At 42.9% G+C, this 25,822-nt stretch overlaps 1 protein-coding gene across 6 annotated transcripts in view; it reads left to right on the forward strand.

Moving 5' to 3' along the window:
- Rab30 (RAB30, member RAS oncogene family) overlaps positions 1 to 25,822 on the forward strand; it is an 88,478-nt gene that overhangs the window by 48,851 nt on the left and 13,805 nt on the right. For 4 of the 6 annotated variants that reach the window (XM_029479376.1, XM_021167802.2, XM_029479375.1 and 1 more), the window contains one exon: positions 22,928 to 23,028. In XM_029479376.1, coding sequence (XP_029335236.1) covers positions 22,936 to 23,028 — 93 coding nt within the window. In that variant the 5' untranslated portion in view covers positions 22,928 to 22,935. The other 2 variants (XM_029479377.1, XM_029479374.1) reach the window with 2 other exon arrangements.

The following is a 25,822-nucleotide window of genomic DNA, read 5'->3' on the forward strand; positions in this document are numbered from 1 at the left end:
CCATGGTGATCTGATAGGATGCATGGGACAATTTCAATATTTTTGTATCTGTTGAGGCCTGTTTTGTGACCAATTATGTGGTCAATTTTGGAGAAGGTGCCATGAGGTGCTGAGAAGAAGGTATATCCTTTTGTTTTAGGATAGAATGGAACAGGAGAGTCTTAAACGTGCCTCCACTTGAGACTTGTTGCTCCAGGCTTCTCACGCCTCACTTAACTCCCTCCACATACTCAAATATCTGGCTTGTACCTCTTACCAAGCTTTCCCTTTCTTAGTCATCTTCATCCAGTCTTCCATCATGTCTTATCTTATCTACAGAATCCCCAATGTATCCGTTCTTCTAGTCCAGACCACATTACCTTTCAGCTAGGCTGAGTAGCCTCCTAACTTTTCTTTGTTTATACTTGTCCATATAGCATGACACCCTCTCCTGTAGGGACTTGGGAAATCTTTTTAAAATGTTAATCCAGGGCTGGAGAGATGGCTCAGCCTTTAAGAGTACTGGCTACTCTTTTTTTTTTTAATTATTACTTATTTTTTAATTAGATATTTTCTTTTGTTACATTTCAAATGTTATCCTCTTTCCTAGTTTCCTCTCTGAAAATCACCTATGCCCTCCCTCTCCCCCTGCTCCCCAACCCACCTACTCCTGCCTCCTGGCCCTGGCATTCCCCTATACTGGGGCATAGAACCTTCACAAGACCACTGGCTACTCTTAAGACTAGGTAGTGGCGGTACACTGTGCCTTTCTTTAATCCTGGCACTTAGGAGGCAGAGGCAGGCGTTTTTCTGTGTTTAAGGCCATCCTGATCTACAGAGCAAGTTCCAGGTAGCCAGGGCTACCTGGAGGAATCCTGGCTTGAAAAAACAAACAAACAAACAAACAAACAAATAAACAAACAAACAATACTGGCTGCTTTGGGCAAGGTGAGATGTTTTCCTAGTTAGGATTATTTTTTGTCTTGAAGAAAGAGTTTGGGTATATGTGGGTGTATTTCTACATATGCACCTGCATACTAGAAAAGGGCATCAGACAGTGGTCAGCTGCTTGCTACGTGGGTGCTGGGAATTGAACTCAGGACCTTCAGGATAACAGCGAGTGTACTTAACTGCTGAGCCATCTGCCCAGCCCCCATCTCCCCACCAAAGAAAGATTTTTAAGAGCACTGTTTATTCACTAAGTGATCAGCAGCAGCTAGTTTAGAACCAGTTCCATGCCACTTCTGTTCCCTCTCCCCCATATAGAGATGCTGAATCCTAATCCAGAATGGCTTTTTCCTGGGAAACTCACATTTTCTTCTCATTGGTTATATGATCTTTATTCTTCATCCTTATTCTGGTGCTTACTGTCTCAGAGTAACGTTCTTGGGTTTGTGAATATTGGCCAATTTTTCCTTTCTATTTACTGAATAAATATTTGCTTAGAGTCTATCAGAGTGGCAGATTATAAAGATAAAAGTAAGTATTCACAGTGGCCTCTGTCCTAAGGCTTAGAGAAGAGAACAGGTAGTAAACCAAGAAATAGAAGGAAATGTCGGTGTAGAACAGTGGTTCTCAACCTTCCTAATGCTATAACTCTTTAAGAGTTTATGTTGGGGTGAGTCCCAACCATACAATTATTTCCTTGCTATTTCATAACTGTAATTCTGCTACTGTTATGAATCGTAATGTAAATATCTTATATGCAGGATATCTGATATACAACCCTATGAAAATGCCATTCAACCTTCAAAGGGGTCATAACCCACAGGTTGAGAGCCACTGCTGTAGACCACAGAGGAAGCACAAAGGAGGGAGTGGCTAACTCCCAGGAGGTGGGGACTTGAGAGGTCCTTCTCAGCAGCCATCCACCAGAAGATGCCCCGGCAAGGAAATGTGTGGTGGAATGAGCCCACCTCAGCCTACACTCTAGGAGCTTCCTAGAGCTTGTGATCCCAGTGACAGCTGTGACATTAACACTGCAAGAAACAAACCCAGACAGCTGTGCAGGAGCTGGGCTCTGTAGCCCCTGCTAGGAAATTGCCTGTGCTAGGAAGTCTGGCGGTAATAATAACAACACAGTTGCACACATTTCCCGAGCATTTCTTGAATGGCAGGCTCTTTGGTAGGCACAGTTAAAAGTCGGTATCATTACAGTTCTTACTTGCAAGTAAAGGAACACAGGGACCAGGGTGGGGGGATGGCTCGGTGAATAAGGTGCTTGTGCAAAAATGCTGATCTCAGTTTGGATCTCCAGCTGAGGAAGCTGGGTGTAGGGCTATGCTCCTGTAACTCTAGTGTTGGGGGAGTGTTGGGAGCAGGCAGGCAGATCTTGGGGACATGTTGGCCAGCTAGCCAAGACAAACACCAAGCTTCAGGTTTAGGGAGAGTCTATGTCTCAAAAATCAGGGAGGAAATGAGAGAGGAAGACATCTAAACTCAACCTCTGACCTCCACACATGCAGGCATAGGTGAGCACACATGCGCACACATGCACATACATAAGCACACACACATGCATACAGACAAGCGCAACACACACACACACACACACACACACACACACATGCACACACACACACGCACACAGATGAGAGAGAAATAATGAAAGAATAGATATGGGCTCCTGACACAAGCAGCTTGAATTTAACAGAGCACCGCATTTCCTCCTACAAATGACTTTGTGAAGGCGGCAGCAGGGAACCCTGAGGGAGGTTTGCAATGACAGGATCAGATTAGTTCATTGGCAGGGTGTGGTGGAGTCACATTGCATCTCCTATCTTGTTCAGGGGCAATTTCTAAAGGCAACATCACAGGCTACAAATGCCTAGTTCAATCTCTCCCTGACTGGGGGAGTAGCTCTCTTGGTAGCACGCTTCATCTTAGCCAGGCCAACAAAACAGCTTTCCTCCACTGAAACAGAGGGCAGTGTTGTAGGCAGCCAGGCGTACAGTAGATGAATAGTAGGTTTCTGTTGTGGACACCCATTGTGTGGGAGCACAAAAGGTTCATACTCCTGCAGAAATGGATCTCCTCCATGGCGACTGCACTCTGAGTCCTCTCATTGCTCAGGCCACATTCATTTCAGGGTGGCAGACCCCTTGCATTACAAGGTACACGGTGTGTGTGTGTGTACTTGTATATATGCCCTCTTGTTTTCCTCTGTAGAAGAATTCTAAGGAAACAAGTTGCAAGTTAAGCCTATGTATCATCTTTGGTGCAGGCCACAGGCTGCACAGCGCAGCATGGACTGCAGGCAAAGGCAGGTGGGGGCGAGGCAGGAGGAGAAGCCTGCAGCTGCTGCTTGCAGAGGAGTTTGCCCTAGGTGAAGGTCAGAGCAGGGGAGGTTAAATATTTTGGACAAACAACCAAGTGGATCTGTTCCCTTCAAGCCTCTTGTGATCTGAGCGATTACATGTTCATCTTTCTGCTTTCAGAGTCTTATAAAATTCCATCCGCTCACCGGCTACTTCAGCTCTAGTAACAGTGCTTCTGCGATCCTGACTTATGACACTGCAGTGTTAGAAACATTGCTCAATGTATCTGTTTTGTCACAATGGCATACTTATTGTTCTTTGATTAAAAAAACAAACATTCCCAGCACTCGGGAGGCAGAGGCAGGCGGATTTCTGAGTTCGAGGCCAGCCTGGTCTACAAAGAGACCAGGCTGGCCTGGGCCAGGACAGCCAGGGCTATACAGAGAAACCCTGTCTTGAAAAACCAAAAACAAACAAAACAAAACAAAAAAACCCAAACATTATATGATACCTCATTATAGATATAGATCTTGAAACAATCACCAGGGTGTTTTCATTTAGGACTTGTGTTAAGTTCCCCCCTTTTAAAATTGAAATAACTTTGTATAGTAGCTTTTAAAATTGGTATTATCTTATTTTTATTTATGTGTATGTGTGTGTCTCTCTGTGTGTATGCTATGTGTGTGCCAGTGCTCCTGGAGGCTGAGAGAGGCTGTCAGATCTTTTGGAGCTGGAGTTACAGGCAGTTGTTAGCCACCTGATGTGGGTCCTGGGAACCAAGTCAAGTCCCAGTCACGTCCTCTGTAAGACCAAGACCAGCATGTGCTTTGGGGGGGTGGGGGGGGGGGTTGGTTTTTTTGAGACAGGATTTCTCTGTGTAGCTCTGGCTGTTCTGGAACTAGTTATATAGACTAGACTGGCCTTGAACTAACCAAAATCTGCCTGCCTCTGCCTCCCCGGTGCCACTCTAGCCAATCAAATAAATCTCTTTTGCTTTCATTTGTTTTTTACTTTATTTATTTAGTTGAGTGTTTGGTTTTGCTTGCATGTATATCTGTGTACACATGTGTGCCTGGTGCCTTGCAGAGGCCAGAAGAGGGCATTGGGTTTCCTGAAACTGGAATTACAGCTGGTTTGAGCTGTGATGGGAACTGAACCAGGGACCTCTAAAAGAGCAGCAAAAGCTCTTAACCTCTAGGCTGCCACTCTAGCCCCGATATGTGCTTTTAACTGCTGAGCTATCTCTCCAGCTCCCTGATTATTATTTTTTTTTTGAGTCAGAGATTCACTATGTAGCCATGGCTGGAAGGCTGGCCTGGACCCCTTCGTGTAGAATAAGTAGGCTGGTTTCAAACTTACAGAATAGTTCATCAGCCTTTGCCTCCCAGAGTGCTGGCACATACCTGAAAAGGTATGTGCCCCTAAGAGGAAAAAGAGATGAAGGGACCATGTTGTATGCTGACAGTAATTGCACTCCTGTTGTCAATTTATTTTCTTGTTTAATTAACACTGGAAACACATGTTGTGGATCTAGTGTTACAAGAAGATGAACTTTAAACCATAACATGCCCGGCATCCCATATTCTAACATAGCATATGTTTTACTCTCAGAATTCCCTTGTTGACACACATAACTGTAATCCTAACAATGAAGCTCTGTACATTGGATTTTTTTATCGCTCACATTATTTCATATTCCTACATAGTTTTCATAATTGGCATTTCTGATGGCTGCCCTGCATAACTTGGTGTGTGTTCTATATGAACTAACCCTGCTTGGATATTTGTATTGCTTCCAGTTCTTTGCTCTGTTATCTAAGAGACAAATTCACTTTTTTTTGTTGTTGTTGTTGTTCAGTTAACATTTTCCATTTGTTCAGTTTTTCCCCTAGAGTGAACTCTCAGTAGTGAATTCCCTGCGTGAGAGGCGTGCCTGCTGTGGCTTTGGTGAGACCCTGTTCTGGAGAGTCATTTGAATGTGGATGGTCACTGGCACTGTACTTGTGTACCCATCCACCTGCGTTTCTTTTACCACCCTTGAGCCCCATGAGAGTTTAAGGATATGCATCTTTTCTCAGTAAGCCCTGTTGATTCAATGAGTCATCTTTTGAAGAAAACATGGGAGATTCCTAAATGGATAACCAAGAAAATAAGTTCTTCCTCATCTTAATGTTACCAGAGAAATCAGGGTTCCCTCTGGATTCTTTTTTTTTTAAATTTATTTATTTATTATATGTAAGTACACTGTAGCTGTCTTCAGACACTCCAGAATAGGGCATCAGATTTCGTTATGGATGGCTGTGAGCCACCATGTGGTTGCTGGGATTTGAACTCTGGACCTTTGGAAGAGCAGTCGGCGCTCTTAACCACTGAGCCATCTCGCCAGCCCCACTTCTGGATTCTTAATGCTGGTAAGAAAACAATTTTGAAATGGACTTGGGGGAACTGGAGAGATGGCTCAGTGGTTAAGAGCACCGAGATTGTTCTTCCAGAGGTACCAAGTTCAATTCCCAGAAACCACATGGTGGCTCACAACCATCTGTAAGTGGATCTAATGCCCTCTTCGGATGTGTCTGAAGACAGCTACAGTGTACTCATATAAATAAATCTAAAAAGGAAAAAGAAAAAAGAAATGGACTTGGGGGGAAAAAGCTCAAGAAAAGTTTTATTAGAATTTGAGAGGAAAAAACCCGACAGGGTTGGCAAGCTGTGAATCCTGGCAGCTGCCAGGAGGAGGGAGATGGAGAAGAGGAGGAAGAGATTGGCATCTGGGTCTGAGGATGCTGGTTGTTCATCGTTGCTCAGCTCTGGAGGTTGGTGAATGCCTACATGACAGAATGGGAAGGGGACTTCCGAAAAAAAAAAAAGCAGGAAAAGCCCAGAGTGTCAGGGAAAACACCAAAAGGCTTTGGCTAGTATTCAAAAGTAGGAAGAACAGAAAGAAGGTACACAGTTTGAGTTAGAACTTAGAAAACAGGCAGCTTCCTGCACTGCTGTATGGAGAGAGTGAGTGTAAGAGGCTGCTCAGAGGGAGGGCCTCTGGGAGGGTCTCAGGAAGAGCATAATTATTCCTCCCATCGCCTTAGCTTGTCATCAGCTGAAGCAGCTTTCCTAAGGAGTGCTTTCCTGGGCAAGTGATTGCCAAGCCTAGCTGGGTTAACTCTTAATGAGTAACTCTTAATGATGTTACTCATCTTTTCATCTCTGGAGCAGATCAGAATGTTGTGTTTCTATTAAGGACCAGAGGTAGAACTGGACTAAGCAGCCTTCCCCTAACAGATCTCAGCAAGACCCTAAAACCTTCACCTTGTCATATCATAATTTAAATCTTAAGTGGGGGAAGATGTAATATTCCCCTTTTTAGAGTTAACAGGAAGGGGAATCCTGTCTTCCATGGCCTCCAAGCCTGGTAATTGTTCCTCTTTAGTTACATAACACCGCCACCCTGAGGTAAAGATTTTAAAAATGTGGGTTTTTTTCCCCAAGTATATCTTTTATAATTAGGTACTTGTCTTGTTGCTGTGATATAATCCCTGGCAGAAGTAACTTAAAGATAAGGAAGGCTGTACCCTCCTTAGTTTAAGGATACAGTCCATCATAGCGGGGGACGTCATGGCAGCAGGAGCTGGAGACAGTGGTCATATGGCATCTGCAATCAGGAAGCAGAGAGCCTTTTTATGTGGGTGAGGAGCTAAGGTGGGTCTTCCCACATTAAATAAGTAACCAGATGCTTTCTGACAGACACACCCAGAGGCTTTGCTTCTAGGTCCTGTCAATTGTAAGTATCCCATGTGTTCCATCATTCGGCTCTCTGAAAGTGTAGCTTCCTGTAAGACACAAGTTTTGTTTTTCCCTCCATCTTGAGGGTCAAGTCTGAGTGATACTGGAGTGAACTTTCTCATCAGTATATCCTTCTGCATATCTTGGAATTGTTCCTTGGGAACATTCCTAGAAGCAGATGTGCAGGGTCAGAGGATGGACCTTGTTAGGGAATTTGATGAATATTGAAAATGTACTCCTGGTGCCCCATTTGATGTTTGGCTGTCACCCCTGTATTCTCTAGTTGTAAATGTCAGTGGCCAATTACTTATCCATTTATCTTAAAGGAGCTTTAGACTTCTGCCTTTGGTCCCTAGACATCTTGTTCCCAGGCAAACTTCCCAGAATTTATTTATTTTATTCAGGATTTTCTTTGGATTCCATCTCTTGGTGATTTTTGCGTATCTACAACTTTCTCCTCGTCCTTTAACTATGCCCTGCAATATCTTTGCTAGGCTTCTTGATTAACTAGACATCTTGAAGTCTAGAACTCCTGGAAAGGTACTGCCAGCTTTAGTTTATTTCATTAGTGATGCTTGCTGAATTCTAGCTTGAGAATCTCAGTGTCTAAGGAAAATGAATACTTGCAAATGGATTATATTTATAGTGTGCTAGGTGAGAGGGCTTTATCCTTACAAAGGGCTGGGGAAGTGTGGAGAAGGGACATACCATATGTTTTTTGGAGATTCATCTGTGAAGATAAGGAATTCTTCAGCATTAGGAAGGCTGTGCCAAGGAGGGGAAGGACACACTCAGGGATGAAGGCCCAAAGAGCAGAGGCTATTTGGAGAAAAGAGACAAGCCTTCATGATGGTGCCTTGGGTTCTGTGGGGATTGGAGAGAGGCACAGGCGGATCAGACCCTTAGAGTCCTGTTATATCCACCTATGGAGTTTAAACTCAACCCGTCTGGAAGGCTGAGAATTAGTAGGCTCTTGGAGCAAAAACCCTTGGTAGACAGGTAGTAGTGAACCAGGCTAGAAGTCTGTTGTAGCCTACAGCATGAGAGCGGCTGGAGGCCTGAGCTATTATGGTGTAGGAGGGACCAGGGTGGAGCAGAGGGGCTGTTCAAGATACATTTTTTGGCAGAAAATCTGCAGGTGACATATGGCTTTGAGAAAGCTCTCTCTCTCTCTCTCTCTCTCTCTCTCTCTCTCTCTCTCTCTCTCTCTGTGTGTGTGTGTGTATGTGTGTTGTGGGAGAATTTGTACCCTATCTGTTTCATAGGAATTTTCCAGGGTACATGAGAAAGCACTTAGCAATCTATAAGTGCTCTACACATGCGGCATCTTAATTATATTTCTACCATACTAGGGAGGTGGCTCAGTGGGTAAAAACAGTACTGTGGCATGCCTGACAACCTGACTTTGTTCTCTGGAACCTATGTAAATAGCTGGATGTAGTTTACATCTCTACTTCCAGTTCTGTGGCAAGCTGAGAGGTAGAGATAGGAAATTCCCTCAAACTCAAAAGCTAGATAGCCTCAAGTATGTAGCACACAGAAGACATAAGGGGAAAGCCCTGACTCAAAACAATGGAAGGCAAGAACGGGCTCCCGAAAGCTGTCCTCTCAGCTGCGAGCATGCCATAGCCCATGCACACCAGTGCTCTCTCCCCCCACCCCCAACTTTCTCTGGCTCTCTCTTACACACAACGATAGAAAAATGTCTGCATGTGGATATTGCATGAAGTGATGGGTTTCATGATATTTCATTGGAATACTTAATGTGAACATATTCACCTCTTTCATCTTCTATTGTCTTCCCCTCCCAGAAGTCCCCTTCTTCATCCCAGAGTCCCCTTAACCTTTCATGCCACAGGTATATATGTATACAAGTGTATATGTACATATATATGCATGTGTAATGCAGGCTCTGCACATAAGAGAAAACATGCAATATTTGTCTGAGTCTGGCTTATTTTGCTTAACTTGATCATCTCCTGTTCCCTTCGTCTTCCTACAAATGTCATAGATTTTCTTCTTCTTTTTTTATTGTTTTAGTTTTTTTTTTTTTGATTTTATTCTTTTTTATGGCTGACTAAAACTCATGCATTGTGCATGCATTATATTTTCTTTATTCATTGCAGCTATAAAAATTTATTGATAGTGGTGGTGTTTAAGAAACCCTTCCAGAGAGGACTGGTCTATGAATGAAGTGGGCTAGTGTGAAAAGCATCTAAGTGCTAGGCAGATAGTTTGTTCTTGGTTGACCAGTGCTTTATTCTCATCGGTTTGTCTCCCAGACCATGGAGACACTTTTTTTTTTAATTAGGTATTTTCCTCATTTACATTTCCAATGCTATCCAAAAAGTGAGACACTTCTTTTTTAAAGGTGCTCCTGCATCCAGTGAAAAGTGACTGTGAATAGCTGAGAGAAGGGTCCAATTTGACAGGGTAGTCTTCCTTCCGCAGGGAGGAGGTATGTCTGTGGTAGGTCTCTGGTCTCTGGGATGAAGGACCATCAGGGAAGTGCTTAGATTCATTCTGGATAATAGCTCTGATCTCTAGGTGCATGACCAGGCTGCATTGCAGGATTGGCTCTGTGGGTGATGGGGTGAGGATTGGTGGTGAGGTCGAGGTAGGAGACAGAAGAGGTTGATAAGGAGCCCTTCCTGTCCAGTAAGCCAGACATGGGAAGGCTTCAGCCGAGAAAGACCTCGCTTTGGAGAACACAAACTGGAGGACTGTGGGGCAAACCCCAGACTGGGTGATGTGTTGCTTTTGTGGATGGCGGAGGACGAGAGAGGGATCTTGTTTACGAATGCCAGCACGTTGGGTCTGGAAGGACCTTTTTTAGATCTGTTGTGCAAACCTGCTTTGCAGACCGAAGCTCCTGCCTTAGAGAGGATTGATGAGCAGGAGGGCTGTTTTTTCTTCCCCAGGAAACAGAACGCTGGGATGTGCAGGTGCTGCAAGCCTCTGTCAAGCACCTGCCCCCAGACGCTCTGAAATGGATGAGTTCTGCTTGAATTAATCACGAGGGACTGCTCTCTAAGCAGCACTCCCCGCCCCCACTCACCACCTGTTGGTGGAAAATGACATCCCTCCAGCCTGTCACAGAGCAGGTGAGAGAGCACTGAGAGACAAGTCAGAGGTTTGCTTGTTTTAATGATTGTCAAATGCAATTTTGTGGATTATTTTTAATCTTTCATACATGTTTGATTTCAAATCTACTTCCCATTTCTGAGAAATAAGAGTATAAAATACAGAGTATGTGAAGAAGAAGATATTTTGTCTCGATTTTAAAAAAATATGCTGTGGAGATCTTAGGCCTTCTTTATTTTCATTTTTGTTAGGCTTAAAAAAAATTTTTTTTTGAGAGAGTTTCTCTGTGTAGCCCAGGCTTTCCTGGAACTCACTTTGTAAACCAGGGTGGTCTCAAACAGCCTCTGAGTGCTGGGATTAAAGGTGTGTGCCATCACCAATGGCTTTTTTTTTTTTTTTTTTTTAAAGACAGGATCTCTATATAATGCATGCTGGCCTCAAAGTTGAGATTGAGTCTGAGAGATTACTTTTGAGTTATTTATTCTTCTGTCTTTAGCTCTTAAGTCCTGGGATAGAGCTGAGTCCATCACCATTATCGTAGGTTTTCCTTGGTGTGTGCTGAGTAAGCGCTCTGTATCCTGAGCAACAGCCCCAGACCTGTACTCAGCTTTAGAACTCTACTTCAAATCCATGGCATGGGTCCAGCCAGCCTTGGAACCTGCCCCTGGCCTTGCCTGGTAGGGTCTGATCTTCAGAGATTTTATCTGTCCTGACAGCAGCTCTGATTTAGAGTCAGGAGACCATTGTAAGATCATTCAGGTGCAGCATGGCCGGAGGCGAATCACTCCTCAGTTTCAGTACTGTCTCTAGAAAGTGGAGAGAAATGACTGGCTCCTCCTGCTTCCTCCTGAAGATGCCCTGAGTGTAGCAAGATTAACCCTAAACTGTGCAAAAGCTTTGCTTTTATCCATGTCAAAAATATTGTTTGACCCTCGCTTTGCCTTTCATACAGTAGACACTCACTTGTGAGAGATGTTAGTCTTTTTTTTTTTTTTTTTTTTTTTTTCGTTTTTCGAGACAGGGTTTCTCTGTATAGCCCTGGCTGTCCTGGAACTCACTTTGTAGACCAGGCTGGCCTCGAACTCAGAAATCCGCCTGCCTCTGCCTCCCAAGTGCTGGGATTAAAGGCGTGCGCCACCACACCCAGCTGAGATGTTAGTCTTAAAGACCTGAGATCTTTTAGACACTGCTACATTTCAGCTTGGTTTAACAGAGACAGCTATGATGTACCCAATGAGCTGGGAAACACAGCCCACAGGTGTGGTGGGATATTTATTTCCTCCCTACAGCTTAGTCACATGAAGGGATAAAACAGGGCAGAGGAAGAAAAATGGAGGTGTATGCGTTTATGGTGTGTATGCCCACGGCATGGGCGTGTTTATTTTCTCATGCCCATGTTTACATGTGTAGAGGTTAGAGAGAGATGGGCATGAGCAACCAACTTATTCCTTTGTGACAGAGTCTCTGTACTGGAAGCTAGTCTGATGGCAGTAAGCCCTGGAATACTCCTGTCTCTTCCACACAGTGCTGGGGTTTCAGGCACATGCGGCAGGCAGGTCTGGCTTTTTACATGTGTATTATGAACTCAGGTCCTCAAGCGTGCACAAGAAGCATTCTTATCAAACTACTTCCCAGGTTCTTTCAAAAGTTTTACACGTTTGTGTATATATATGTGTGTACATGCTACGGTATGCACGTGGATAGCAGAGGATAACTTGTGGAATTTGTTCTCTTCTCTACCATGTGGGGCCTGGAGATCATCAGACATGGTGAAGAGCCAAGCCATCTTGCCAGTTCTGCCTCAGTTTTGTGTATCTCCAGCTGATTGGATCCCTAGCTCAGGATGATGAACTTCTGACATGCCTGCTTCTACCTCTTACTTGTTGTGATCACAAGTTTTATGCAGAATTTGGGACTATATTAGTCTAAGTTCTATAAAGGAACAGTACTATATGTGTGTCCAGTGCCCTTGGATGCTAAAATAGGGTGTTAGATCTCCTGGAACCAGAGCTTTGGATGGTTGTGACATACTATGTGGGTGCTGGGATTTGAACTAGAGTCCTTTGGAATAGCCTCTATCATCTCCATCTCTCTCTCTCTCTCTCCACACAGATACAGACACAGACACACAAGGGATTTATTAAATTGGTCTACAGGATGCAGCCTAGTTAATCCAACAATAGCTGAACCAGTAGGCAGTCTGGTAGTTGCTTCATCCATTAGCTGGATGTCTCAGTAGTGCTAATCTGGCACCGAAGACCTGGAGGGTTCCTGGAGAGCTGTTACTCTTCAGGGATGTTGGAGTCTGGAGGAGTAGGTTCTAGAGAGTGAGAGCAAGCAGGCAAAAAGCGAAGATTCTTTCATGTCCTTTTAACTTGGCTGCCACCAGAAGATGCCATTCACATTGAGAGTGGGTCTTCCTGTTTCCAATAATCTGATCAAGAAAAGCCTTTGCAGGAGTGCTTAATAGCTTGTACTTTAGTGGATTCCTGACACATCACGTTCATAACCAAGATTACCCATGATGGTTGAACCCAGGCCTTCCTGAATGCGAGGCAAGCACTCTACCAGCTGAGCTATAGCCTAGATCTCAAAGCAGATTTATTTAAAACAATAATTTATTTATTTATGTTTCAAATGTTGCCCCTTATTCCCCCCTCCCAGAGTTCTTCACTCTATCCCCCTCTTCCCTTCAAAGCAGGTATTTTAAAGGATCATCTCTCAGTGAACTAGGAAAACTGTCTCCTTTTCCTTGTGTTTTGGAGACTACATAGAATAGAAGAAGATATAATTTGAGAGTTGGAAGTTATATTCTTGTCTAGAGAAAGCTAAGTCTCACAGTCTGTCCAAGGCCAACTATTCTTGTTTATTTGATAACATTCCAAGAATATTTTATAGAATATACAGATATAGAACTATATCTACCATCTCCCTTTCATATGCTATTCTCCATTTTTTTTTGTTGTTGTTGTTTGTTTTGGTTTGGTTTTGGTTTTTTGAGACAGAGTACCCTGTACATAGCCCTGATTGTCCTGGAACTCATTCTGCAGACCAGGTTGGCCTTGAACTCACAGATATCTGCCTGCCTCTGCCTTCTGAGTGCTGGGACTAAAACTGTGCACCACCACAGACCAGCTAGTCTCCATTCTTCGCCTTTCTTTAATAAATGTTACAGATAGATGTGTGGAGCAGGCTATGTGGCTCATTAATGTTTGACTGCCGTGCTTTATACGACCATTTCTGTACAAGTGGACTTTTAGTTTTCATATAACTACCATCAGAAATAGAACATTTTTGTAATGACTATCTTTCTACCTGTGCCATTGTTTATGGATATAAGTGCGCAGGTGTGATAGATCTCTGAAAGTACATTTGATGGTATAACCATATGGTTCATTTAGTGGCATAACCATATGGTTCAGGATGCTCCAGCTTTCTCTTTTATTTATTGTTTTTGTCATCTAGGCACTTGAAAAAAATGTACTTCCCTAAAAAATAGATTCATTTTATTTTAATTTGTACTTGTGTCTGTGTTTAGCACATGTGTGTGCAGGTGCCCAGGGAGACCAGAAGAAGGCAATGGACCCCTGGGAATGTGGCTTCTAGCCACTTGACTAGCATGTTGGGAAACAAGCTTGGCTTCTCTGGCAGAGCATTGACCACTCTTAACCGATGATTCATCTCTTGAGCCCCTAAAACTTGCTTACTTGTGTTAGTTTTCAGTTTTACAGCTCTGATTTTTTAGTGATTGAATCTTTCTAATTATAAGGTCTTATGCATATATAAAATGGTTTTCATGCTGGGCAGTGGTGTCGACCGCCTTTAATCCCAGCACTTGGGGGAGGCAGAGGCAGGCAGATTTCTGAGTTTGAGGCCAGCCTGATCTACAGAGTGAGTTCCAGCACAGCCAGGGCTACACAGAGAAACCCTGTCTCAAAAAAAAAAAAAAAAACAAAAAAACAAAAAAAAAAACCAAAAAACCCCAATAAATAAATAATAAAAAATTAGTTTTCATTATTTGTATTGAAACCTTGAATCCATCTAGAATTTATTTGAATTATGAGACAGAATCTTAACTTCATTTCATCTTTCTTTCTTTCTTTCTTTCTTTCTTTCTTTCTTTCTTTTTTAAAAGATTGATTTATTTTATGCATGTGAGTACACTGTAACTCTCTTCAGACACACCAGAAAAGGGCATCCAATCCCATTACAGATGGTTTGTGAGCCACCATGTGGATGCTGGTTATTGAACTCAGGACCCCTGGAAAGGGAGTCAGTGCTCTTGACCATTAAGCTATTTCTCTAACTCCCTGAATTTCATTTCTTTCCAGAAATATCTAGGGTTTCTTTGTTTGTTTTGATACATGCTATGGCTGTATAGTCTGGTTGGCCTAGAACTTCCTGTGTCGGCCAGCTTGCAGCTATCTGTCTGGCTAGTCTCCAGAATGCTGGGAGCTACAGCTAAGAACTGGGTTGAATTTAGGTGTCCTTTTTACTCATTAGCTGTATGATTTTAAGATTAAAAAATATGTATATGTGTGTGTATGTTTATCTAGGTGTGTGCAGGAGCCTACATAAGCCAGAACTAGGCATTGGGTTCCCTGAAGCTGAGTTAGAGGAGATTGCTATGTCTTTTGTCTTCTGTGTCCAGCCATCCCAGGCCCTGCTATCCTAGTAGGAAGTAATCTTATCCACTAAGCCACCTCTCGGTTCTATGATTTTTAATAAATTAACTTAGTGCTTCAATTTCTTTATCTGTATATTGGAAATAGTACTAATAATGTGCTGTTGAAAAGATTAAATAAAATTCTATATGGAAAAAATTTTGCCCTACTCCCAATACGGTGTGTTAAGGTCATGATTTAAATCCTCAGAAACCTGGGAAAACATACTATATTTTGTCAAAACAAAGTCCTAGAGGGCTGAAGTAGTTACTTGTGACTCATCAGTGTGACTTAGGGTGAGTCACTCTCTTATCTAACCCCTGTTTCCTCACCTGATGGATGATACAGTCTAGATCATGACGCTGACAGAGGTCTTTATTAGATCACATGTTCAAATATCTTGTAACCTCTGAAGGGCTACGTAACAAAATGTTGGGATTTATTTCCTGAGACAGAAGTAGCCCAGCACCGGTGGCTGTCTGACATATGCCTGAGGAGAATAATTAACTTGCAGTAATACAAAATTAGCATCCGATGTCAAGCAAGTAAGATTGCAGCGCTGATGATGGTAATGGTTAGTGATTGCATCTTTGTAATTAAGCAATAATGAGCTCCCTGGGACAGAACCTTGTTAGAGTGAAGATGGATCAGAAGCCTTCAGTTTAATGTATACTCAGCGTACACAGCAGCAGGTTAAGCAGAGAAGAGGCAGTTGTTGAAGCACAGTCCTTCGTGGAGTCAGGTGTGAGTGTGGTACCTCTGGCCTGTTCCTCGGGTGCCCTGTCCATTTGCACTCTCTGAGGTAGTAAAATAAAGTCACTTGGGTTGTAGATAAACAGTGCTTTTAGTGTAAGTATGCCCATATAGCATTTGGCCCACACTTATATTCCATTCCCACCACCACATATAGAAGTTTATACATGTCTCTCATAGCATATTTGTCAGGAGGCACACATTAGATTATATGTATGAAATAGTAAAACATATGTATTAATATCTGAAATTGAAATTTAAGGGCTGTCCTGGCCCTCTGCTACGTTTTCAGATCTGGCAGCTCTACCCGGGCAGTCCTGATTCCAAGTGGTATAAAACTGCATTGACCACCCTAAGGCTTCACGGTACCCCAGTGGCAGGGGATCTTAAAAGGCTATGGGAGGGAAGAATTCCCAGTTTATGTCATACTTGGTAAATCTAGGGTTAAACAGTGGTGACTGTTTACTGTTTTGTTTTGTTTTGAATTCTGTCAGTTTTCAGGGTATTAAAAGTTCCTGGGTTCCAGCAGTGAGTGTTTCTCAGTGGTACCACTGTGAGACTCCTGAACACACGTTGTTTCTCACTTTGAGTGCTTGTGAAACTGAATGAGTGTTGAGCGTCTCTGGTGGCCATTTCCCTCTGCACACCATGAGTTCAGACAGAACTTAGCGGCAGCAACAAAGATCTTTCTGTAATGTTGTGATACTATTGAGTTTTAATCCACAATTTGATAATAAGACAAATACACAGACATAAAGGCTATGTAAACTAAAGGGTTAGAAACATGTATATAAAAGTGTAATCTCATTGTACCCAGAAGGAAGAGATTGTGGGTAATTTCCTGTCTTTTCGTCTGTAGTGCCTGCACTTATTAGAGGAGAACACAAATACATTGAAAAGGGATACTTTCCCATATTTTATTACCCAGCAACTCAATGATGAGGGCTTAGGGACTTTAGTATCATCTAAGTTTTATGGATTCTTTTGACTTCATTACCTGGATGAGACACTATTTTGGGCAATGGGGTTGGTGCTTATAAATCAGCCTCTTACATTTATAGACTGAGGTAAAGCTCTAGGAAGGGAAAAAAAGACCCAAGGCACAGCTTACTTCCCTTTTCTTATCTCCTGCTTTCATTTTTCCCTCTCTCCCTTCCTCTTTCATCTTCCTCCCTTCTTAACTCCTCTTGAGACAGAAGCTTACTTAGTAGCTCAGGTTAGCCCTAAACTATGTAGGCCAGGATGGCTCTTGACAACTTTCTTCCTCAGCACACCAGTGCTGGGTTAGAGGTGTGATCCACATTCTTACCTTCCCCTTCCTCCTAGTTGTTTTGAGAGACTATCACTATCTAATTAACCTAGGCTGGTCTTGAACTGTTGGTGTGCCTCCTGCTTCAGCACTCCAAGTGTGGGGTTATAGGTATGATCTACCATGGTGATCTTAGGAACATAATTTTTGAGCAAAGACAAGTTCTCTAAATTTTCTGGGAACAGATCTGGGGTTTAGAATATAGAGGAGGGGACATGACTTTTGAGCTTATCTAATTTACTGAACCCCAAAGGGCAAAGGGAAAATGTATGACTAGGCAACAGTGAGCATGCATGGGTGTGCAACAGTGACCATATGCGGATGGGCACCATGAGTGTAGTGTTTTAAAAGATACCTAAAAACATGGTGTATGTTGCCAAATCTGTTACTCAGGATGGTTTTCTTTAAGCTTTTAAAAACATACTCAGTTACATTTCCCACATGTTTAAACAGTCTCTTCTTCTTTTTCCTTATCTATTTTCTTTTCCTTTTTGTATCTTCACAGGTGTAGGACTATGTGGTAATTACAGTATTTGGGATTCCACTTGTTCATCTCAGCAATGTTCCTATTTATCCCTTATCCCCTAGGCCTGGTACTTAGCTATATTGAGTGAATGGCGAATGAGTTATGGGAGTGGGATTTGAGGGGATCCAAGTCTAGTTCCCAAAGAGAGTGTGCTGGCAGACAGAGCCACAGCAAACAGCAGCACATGGCCTGGGATCAGTGTGCAGACTCATGGCGGCGGGGGGTGTGGGGTGTGGGGGTGTGGGGTGTGGGGTTGGTGCTTTAGCAGCAAGGGCTTTCTAGACTGCTGTCTTTAGAGGACATGGGGAACATTTGCCTGAACTTCAGACAGACATAGAGACACTGTTGATCACAAGAGTAGAGGTAGCAGTATTCTGGTTTGGGGCAAAATGGCTCTTAGGTGATAAGGGTATCTACATTATAGTGTTGTTGTGTAGATCTTGTGAATAAATACATGGAGAAGGCCCAGTACACATTAAGCCTCAGTATTACACATTATTACTACAGTAGTTAGCAGAATGGAAAATGCTTACAATACGCTTGCTCAGTATGCAAGAAATTTGCTCTGTAGACAAGGTATCATTGTTATTGTCACTCTAGGGCTGGGTTAGTCTGCTTCTGAGATTTCCCCTCCTGGGCTACTGTCTCATCACAGTGATTGGCAATGCCTGGGCTGTTTACATGATGGGCCAAATAAAATGGACTTCCTTAGATAGGTAATGTGTTTTCTCTTAGAAATGGGACAGTCCCCTCAGTCTGTAGCCTGAAGCACACAGTCAGTCCTGTCTTTATCTCCCAAAGCCTGCAGTTGTACAGAGACCCAACTTGTTTGTCCCAGAGGTTCATTTAGCAAAATGTTCAGGGTTGGATTGTTTGTAGCTCAGTGGTAGAACATGCAATTAGCATGTTTAAGACTCTAGATTCAAATATAAATACACAAAATAAAAGCATTCAATAAAGCATTAAAGTTAATTTCTTTTAGAAAGAGTATCTTTTTTTAAAAAAAGATTTATTTATTAATTTTATATATGTAAGTATACTGCCACTCTCCTCAGACACACCAGAAAATGGTATAAGCCACCATCTGGTTGCTGGGAATTGAACTCAGGACTTCTGGAAGAATAATCAGTGCTCTTAACTGCTGAGCCATCTCTCCAGCCCCCTAGAAAGAATATCTGAACCTTTGTTTTATAGTATGGTCCAGGTGGTAATCTTGTGAGCCAAGGTTGATGATGACTGAGCCTCTCTTTCATATCATAAGGGTATAATTTGGGCATATAACCTTCCTTTAGGAGCCTACTTTTTCAGGTCTGTGTGTGTGTGTGCGTGTGCGCGCGTGTGCGCGCCTGCCCTAGAGTCACACACACACACATATGTATGTGTGTATATATATATACATACATATGTGTGTGTGTGTGTGTGTGATTTCTTGCTTTGTTTCTTTGACATCTGGCAAAAATTAGAATAAGTGTGTCAAAGCATCTATGCACAGGCAACAGAGGTAGGCCACTCCCATTTTCCAGTTTCTGACTTACGATAGTGATGACGCCTGCTCCACACAGTTGCAGGCCCCCCTGCTATCTTGTGCTTAGTGCTGAGGCTCCTTTCCCCTTTTTAATTTTAGTTTTGAGACAGAGTTTCTATATGTAGCCTTGGCTAGCTAGCCTGGGATTCTACAGTGTAGACTGGGTTGGCCCTGAATTTGCAACAGCTGTCCTGCCTTTGCTTCCCAACTTCTGGGATTACCATGTGCTGCCTTCTTTGGGTTTTAACAGCAAATTTTTAACTAACATACCGTCTCTCTAAGCATTATTGGGAGCTTAGCATTGATTCTGCTTTAGGCAGTATAAGAAAAGGTTTTGAATTTGAAGCTAGTGGGGGAATAGAAAATCAAAGACTGTCTTAGTTAGGGTTTCATTGCAGTGAAGAGATCCATGACCAAGACAACTTTTATAAAGGACAACATTTAATTGGGGCTGGCTTACAGTTTCAGAAGTTCAGTCCATTATCTCCATAGCAGGAGGCATGAGAACATCCAGGCAGGCATGGTGCTGGAGAAGGAGCTAAGAGCTCTACATCTTGATCCAAGGCATCCAGAAGGAGACTGTCTTCTGCAGGTAGCTAGGAGGAGGCTACTTCCCTCACTGGGGAGAGCTTGAGCAACAGGAGCCTCAAAGCCCACTCCCACCATGACACATACCTGCCAACAAGGCCACACCTCCTAATAGTGCCACTTCCCATGGGCCAAGCATATTCAAACCACAACAAAGACTCACACAGGAAGTGCCTAGCCTGTTCAATTCATCTCATTCTACTTCAGCTCTTCCTATGCCCCAGGCCTGGTAAAAGTCACCAGTGGGAAAATGAGCCAAGGTTGAATTAGACTGTCAGCTCCTCTAGTAATGAACTATAGGAGCTCAGTACTTTCTTCATGATTTAGAAACCTACTTTATTAAAACATTTAAAACTAAGAATACATTATATCTGTTGTACTATGGACCATCAAAAATGACATTCTTCAGTGGTTCTAGAGAAAAAATTATTCTCAAAGAAGTAATGCATTTGTCTTAAAAATTCATATTAGTTTATGTCTCACCAGGACCACTTAGATGAAGGAGACAGAGGAATAATATCTTAGCCTGGCAGTTGTGGTGCACGCCTTTAATCCCAGCACTTGGGAGGCAGAGGCAGGTGGATTTCTGAGTTTGAGGCCAGCCTGGACTACAGAGTGAGTTCCAGGACAGACAGGGCTACATAGAGAAACCCTGTCTCGAAAAACAAACAAACAAACAAACAAATAATATCTTAAAGTACTGATAATGTAATTATCAAATTTCAGTTGAATATAATTCATAGTATTTTTGTTATTTAACTTTTCTTGTGCCTTCACGTCTTTATCTGTCAAGTTAAAACTGTCAGCCATGTCTGCTTCATAGGACTGATGTGAGGTTAAATAGTTACTGTTGTGAGGTGGTACAAATGATGGAGAGCATGGTGACGAGGATGGTCATTCCAGGACCATGGTTCAGCCAGACACAGTATGTGCACATTTGCTGAGAGCTGCTGGAGGAGTATAGACAGATGCACATAGTTAATGTAAGCAAATTATGGTACATACATAACTCTGTCTAAGAGGAAGAAGGCATTATGGAAGTAGAAATCCGAGGGCCCAGGCCTCTCTCAGGCCAGAGAAACCCACCAAAGGATGTGATGCTTCAGCTGAGATCTAAAGCAGAAGTGAGAGTTAGCTGGGTTGGGGGAGGTGGCAGGAGGCTATGGGCTCCTGTTCTAGCTAGAAAGGTTTGAGGAGAAAAGCAGACCTGTCTATGGTGTTTGGAAGCTGGAGAAAAACAGTGCATCTTTGTGAGGGTTGTGCCAAGACATGACTCTAGCAAGAGACAGAAATCAGATGATGGGGAACCTGAGAATGATCTTAAGGAGTTTGCTTTACCAAGACCAAGAACTGTCCTCGAGACCTGATTTTGTTAGCCATTACAATGCCATGACATCATGCTATGTCTCCTTATTGATATTAGGGGATACAGTCATTAGCCCAAAGGCATAGAATTCATTTGATCATTGATGCCCTGTGACAATGTCTGGCTGTGTTGACTTGGAGCCAACTTTTCTATCTCTCAACTTCAGTTTGCTCAAATTACATACAGCATTAGTCAGTATTAGCTTCATGGACTATTGAAAATGAGAAAATATACATAAAAGGCCAACTAGAGTGCAAGGTGTGTATCTCATATTCTTGCACAGATGTTTTTCCTTCACAGTTCCAGTGACATGAGACAGACCCCTATGAGCAGCTGTCTGCATGCTTACTTGGTTGTCAGCTCTCGTTCGAGGACTAACCACCTTCCGTGACAGGTCCAGCACACTGTGTTCTCTACCTGCAAGCCTGCTGTCACTGAGGCTTAGGTTTGCTGGCGCAGTTGGCCTCCTGCTTACTCACTTTCCTAGAATCCTTATCTCTAGAAGTCACTGTTTTTCCTTCTCCCTCCGGAGCATATCCAGCCTGTTCTGCTTAGGACACAGTGATCTTCAACTAGAAGCTAGAATTAGTTTTGAAATGGTCTGTCTGCTGTTTGAGATACAATTTCCTTAGGTAGCTGTTTGGCTTCAAAGTCAACAGTTGCTCCTGCTTCAGTCTCCTGAGTGCTGAGGTTGTTTCTTACTTTATGGCTGATTTTTAAGCTTCCTCATGTTGGTTTTAGGGGCTGATGTCTCCAGGTGATAGAAAAATGGTCTAGGAGCTACTCAGGTTATTATTTTTTCCATCAAGCTCTATGGGATGCATTTTGTTTTGTTTTGTTTGCCTGTTTGTTTTTAATCTTGAAAGGCATCCTCGGCCGGGCGTGGTGGCACATGCCTTTAATCCCAGCACTCAGGAGGCAGAAGCAGGTGAATTTCTGAGTTCGAGGCCAGCCTGATCTACAGAGCGAGTTCTAGGACAGCCAAGGCTACACAGAGAAACCCTGTCTCAAAAAAACCAAAAAACCAAAAAAAAAAAAAAAAAAGAAAGGCATCCTCTATGTTACATTATGGGAATATTCTTCTTCACACAATTGGAGAAACAAATGTCTATATCTAAGCAATATGCCCTTTAATTGATTCTTTCCGTCTACAGAGTATACATTTACTAAGTGTGACTCTGTTTCTAGGGCTAGGAGATAGAGGTGAAAAGCCATTGTCCCCGTCCTCAAGGATAAGGCAGACATTTGAACAAATAAATCTGTATAGAAGTGAAATGCTGAGATAGAGGAATGGTGAAAACGTGTCAGTTTGTATTTATCACTATTTGAAGACCAGTAAAAGATTCAGAGACAATGAGAGGCTTGCACTGGAAGAAAAAGGTGGGAGGAAGATATCCCAAGGGAGGAGAGGATATGGCACAGCTCATGGTCATTAGAAGATGAGTGCTGTTGGAGGCCATTTAGCACCAGAGCGGCAGATAGCAGGTAGCTAGAAAAGGGGTAGTGGGAGAAGGGCAAGATGCTCTCCTAGTGGTGCCTAGGGCCCAAGAACCTAGGACTGGCAGGAGACTGAAGGGCCTTTTATGATTTGTCTCTCTTTTTATGGTCTCCTGGTGGCTATCATTTTCTTACCCAAGAGGAATACATAGCTTATTAACTGTCAATTTCTGAATGGCTTTCGTCTCTCCCTACTCGTCTACACTCTTGGTTAGCCTGGCTAACAGAAAACACACTTTACAACTTGAAAACCCACGACCTGTTTGCTTGGAGGAACAAAGGTTACCAGGTGAAAGGTACAAGATAGATCAGTATCATTTGCTTTCCGGAGCACGAGGTAGCTAGGGAGAATGAAGTCCATCCGTGACCCAACACCTATGTTCCTCTTTCACTGGCTACGTCAGCACGAGGTAGCTAGGGAGAATGAAGTCCATCCGTGACCAAACACCTATGTTCCTCTTTCACTGGCTACGTCACCGGAGAGGAGCCTTAAGTTGCCCTGCAAACGCGTTAGACCTCTTGTTTCCGTGGCAGGGGCTAGTGCAGCCTGAGCTCCTCGGGAGGCTTGGGCTCTCACTGCTGTCTGTGCTTGCTTGCAGCTGTGTAAATGAGTATGGAAGATTATGATTTCCTGTTCAAAATTGTTTTAATTGGCAACGCTGGAGTGGGAAAGACGTGCCTAGTCCGAAGATTCACTCAGGTAAGGGGATCTGCAATCCAGGGTTGGCTTTGTTTGTCTAGCCTGTCTTACAGTGACCATCTTCTAGATGGGTGACTGGGCCTAGTGCCAATCTCTAGGCTATACGCTCCTTTTTCTTTTTAATTTTTCTCTTTTCTTTCTTTCTTTTTTATTTTNCTTCTGTAAGGTAGTATAATACCTGTTTATAACACACTGCAATTCTTTTTTTTTTTTTGGGGGGGGGGGGTTTTTTCCAGACAGGGTTTCTCTGTATAGCCTAGGCTGTCCCAGAACTCACTCTGTAGACCAGGCTGGCCTCGAACTCAGAAATCTGCCTGCCTCTGCCTCCCAAGTGCTGGGATTAAAGGCGTGTGCCATCACTAACCAGTAGATTGAAAGTTCTTAAGGTACCCTTTGGAAGCTCCCGAGAGTTTCATAGTCAAAGGTTTTCTAAGTTGCCTAAGGGAGAATGGTACTAAGGTCTTCTCCCACACCTCCTTTTGCTTCCTCTTACAAGGCGGTCAGGTGGTTTGGTTTTTAGTGTGCAGGATCAAAAATAGATTTGGGTAAAAAATAGATCAGTGGTTCACAATCATCTCAAGGTGGAAATATATTAAGTTGGGTATTAAGCTGAGTCCAAATATTCATTTTTAAAAAGCCCCAGGAATGATGATTCCTGCCTATGTTTGTTCTCATCCAAAAAAAAAAAATTGGATTCTTTTGGTTTATAATTGAATGTTCTGCTTGTCTAAGTCTCTTAAGTAGGACTAAGCTGAGGGCAGTGAACAGTGGAACTGAATGTACAAGTCCCCCACCCCCCCACCCCACAGGGCTGCCCTCTAGAAAATCACTGGCCAAGATGACATAGTAGTAGTTTTTATACAGAAAGCAGTGAAAAATCACTCTCAAGTTGATTTTGTTTCTCACTGAAAAATGTCAATGAAGCCCTTTTCTGGATTGCCATGTGTACAGCATGATCTTGCTAACAGGCACTTTGGGAACACTGAAATGAGCTCCTTTAAGGCTTAAGATGACCTGGTGCCATGGGAAGAGCAGAGGCGCAAGGCTTTTTACCCAGGTGCTGGGCCTGGCTCTGCTGCCCATCTGCCCTTGCCAGGCAGGGCGTCTCTGCTGCAGTCTGTGGAAAACTGGAGCGACAGATTGGGCAACACAAACAACTTTAGGGTTTACAGTTGCTGGAAATGTCAAAGTTTTTCCCATGCTGAGTGACTACAGACAAGAGCCTGTGTTTTCACCAAGTTTGGGTCTGATGAAATTGAAAATCTAAAGTTCACCAGTGTCAGGATTTCAATCAATTATCACAGAGAGATCCCGGAGCCTCCAGCTGCTTTTCCATCCCCTAACCTTGGCAGTCTTTACTGCTTCTGCCAGGAGGACTTGCCCACGTATTTTGCAAGGAGAAAGGCTTTGGTTTTTAGTGCATTATACTCATTTGCTTGATTGTGTCTTTTCACTGACAGGTCACTTAGAGATTATCTGTCCAGTCCTCTTATACAGATCCAGAGGGACCCAGTGACATGCTTTTGATCTTGAGGCATGTAGCTGGCAAAACGGGGACTCTCATCTCCTGCTTCTTGCCCTGATAACCTCTCCACAGTGTTGTACCCTCTGGTGCCACTCTCCTTCACTTCCTGAGAGAAATCCTGCCATGAAGGATGGAAGTTGTTTTTGTTTTTGTTTTTTTTCTTTCTTTTTTCTTTTCCTTCTGATCAGTACTTTTCCCACAAGCATGGTTATGGTTCCTTTTTATTTTTCTTTTCTGTCTACTTTTTATCTCTCTATCCCTTTAATTCTCCCTAAAGTTCACATTTCATAGACAGGATCACCTATGTTTTTGTTCTATAGCAAGCAGTTAAAATGAACTGACTTCAGCTGACACAGAGGTTTGGAGAACAAAGTGGGGGAGAGGGACATTGGGAAGGATTTAAAAAAAATCTATTTTGGCATTTGTTAGTCTGCAAACAGCTGGAGTTATAAACCTGAAGCTTGGCAGACTTCTGCTTGAACCAAGCCAAAAAAGAAAATTGATTCAGTATTTGTAAACAGAGTTATGAATGTTTATATTTGCATCATTTGCAGACTTGAAATGAAGCTTTTGCTTTTGGTTTGAAGCTCAGTGCTCTGAGTTCAAACATTAATTAAGGAACTCTCTTGTTAGGGAATGGATTTAATTAAAGCTGTCCCAGTCTTAGCTTCAAGAGCTAATAAAGTCCATTTTGCTTTATTCCTGGAATTCTGCAACCTGAAGAGGGAAGAGACTAGGTAAAGACTTTTTCCTTGGTAGAAGTCCATGCAACCCCCACCCTCTCCCTAAGCTTACAGGAAACATGAGAAAGTAAACTGCATTATATGTGAAATTTTGCTAATGGCCCTATTCTTTTGAAACTGTTATGTTTCCAGCTTAAGGTAAAGCAATTTTCTCCTAGTTCATGCTTCTAACAACTTCAACCTCAATGATTTTGGGGCCTAGAGATGGGGAGTGGTCTGTCCAGGCTCACCTGCTGCCTCCTGTTCTGAGCTGCTGCTTCTACTCTGCTGTCTGTCTGATGACCTCACTTGCCATGCATCTGGATTGTGTATGACTGTGTGTATGTGCGAGTGTGTGTGTATGTATCTGTCTGTCTGGACTGTGTGTAATTGTGTGTGTGTGTGAATGTCTGTCTGAATTGTATAATTTTTCATGTTCCCACCTGGACTGTGTATAAATGTGTGTATGTCCATTTGGACTGTGTGTAATTGTGTGTGTGTGTGAATGTCTGTCTGAATTGTATAATTTTTCATGTTCCCACCTGGA

Source organism: Mus caroli, chromosome 7 (assembly GCF_900094665.2).
Source record: "Mus caroli chromosome 7, CAROLI_EIJ_v1.1, whole genome shotgun sequence".
Taxonomy (NCBI): Eukaryota; Metazoa; Chordata; class Mammalia; order Rodentia; family Muridae; genus Mus; species Mus caroli.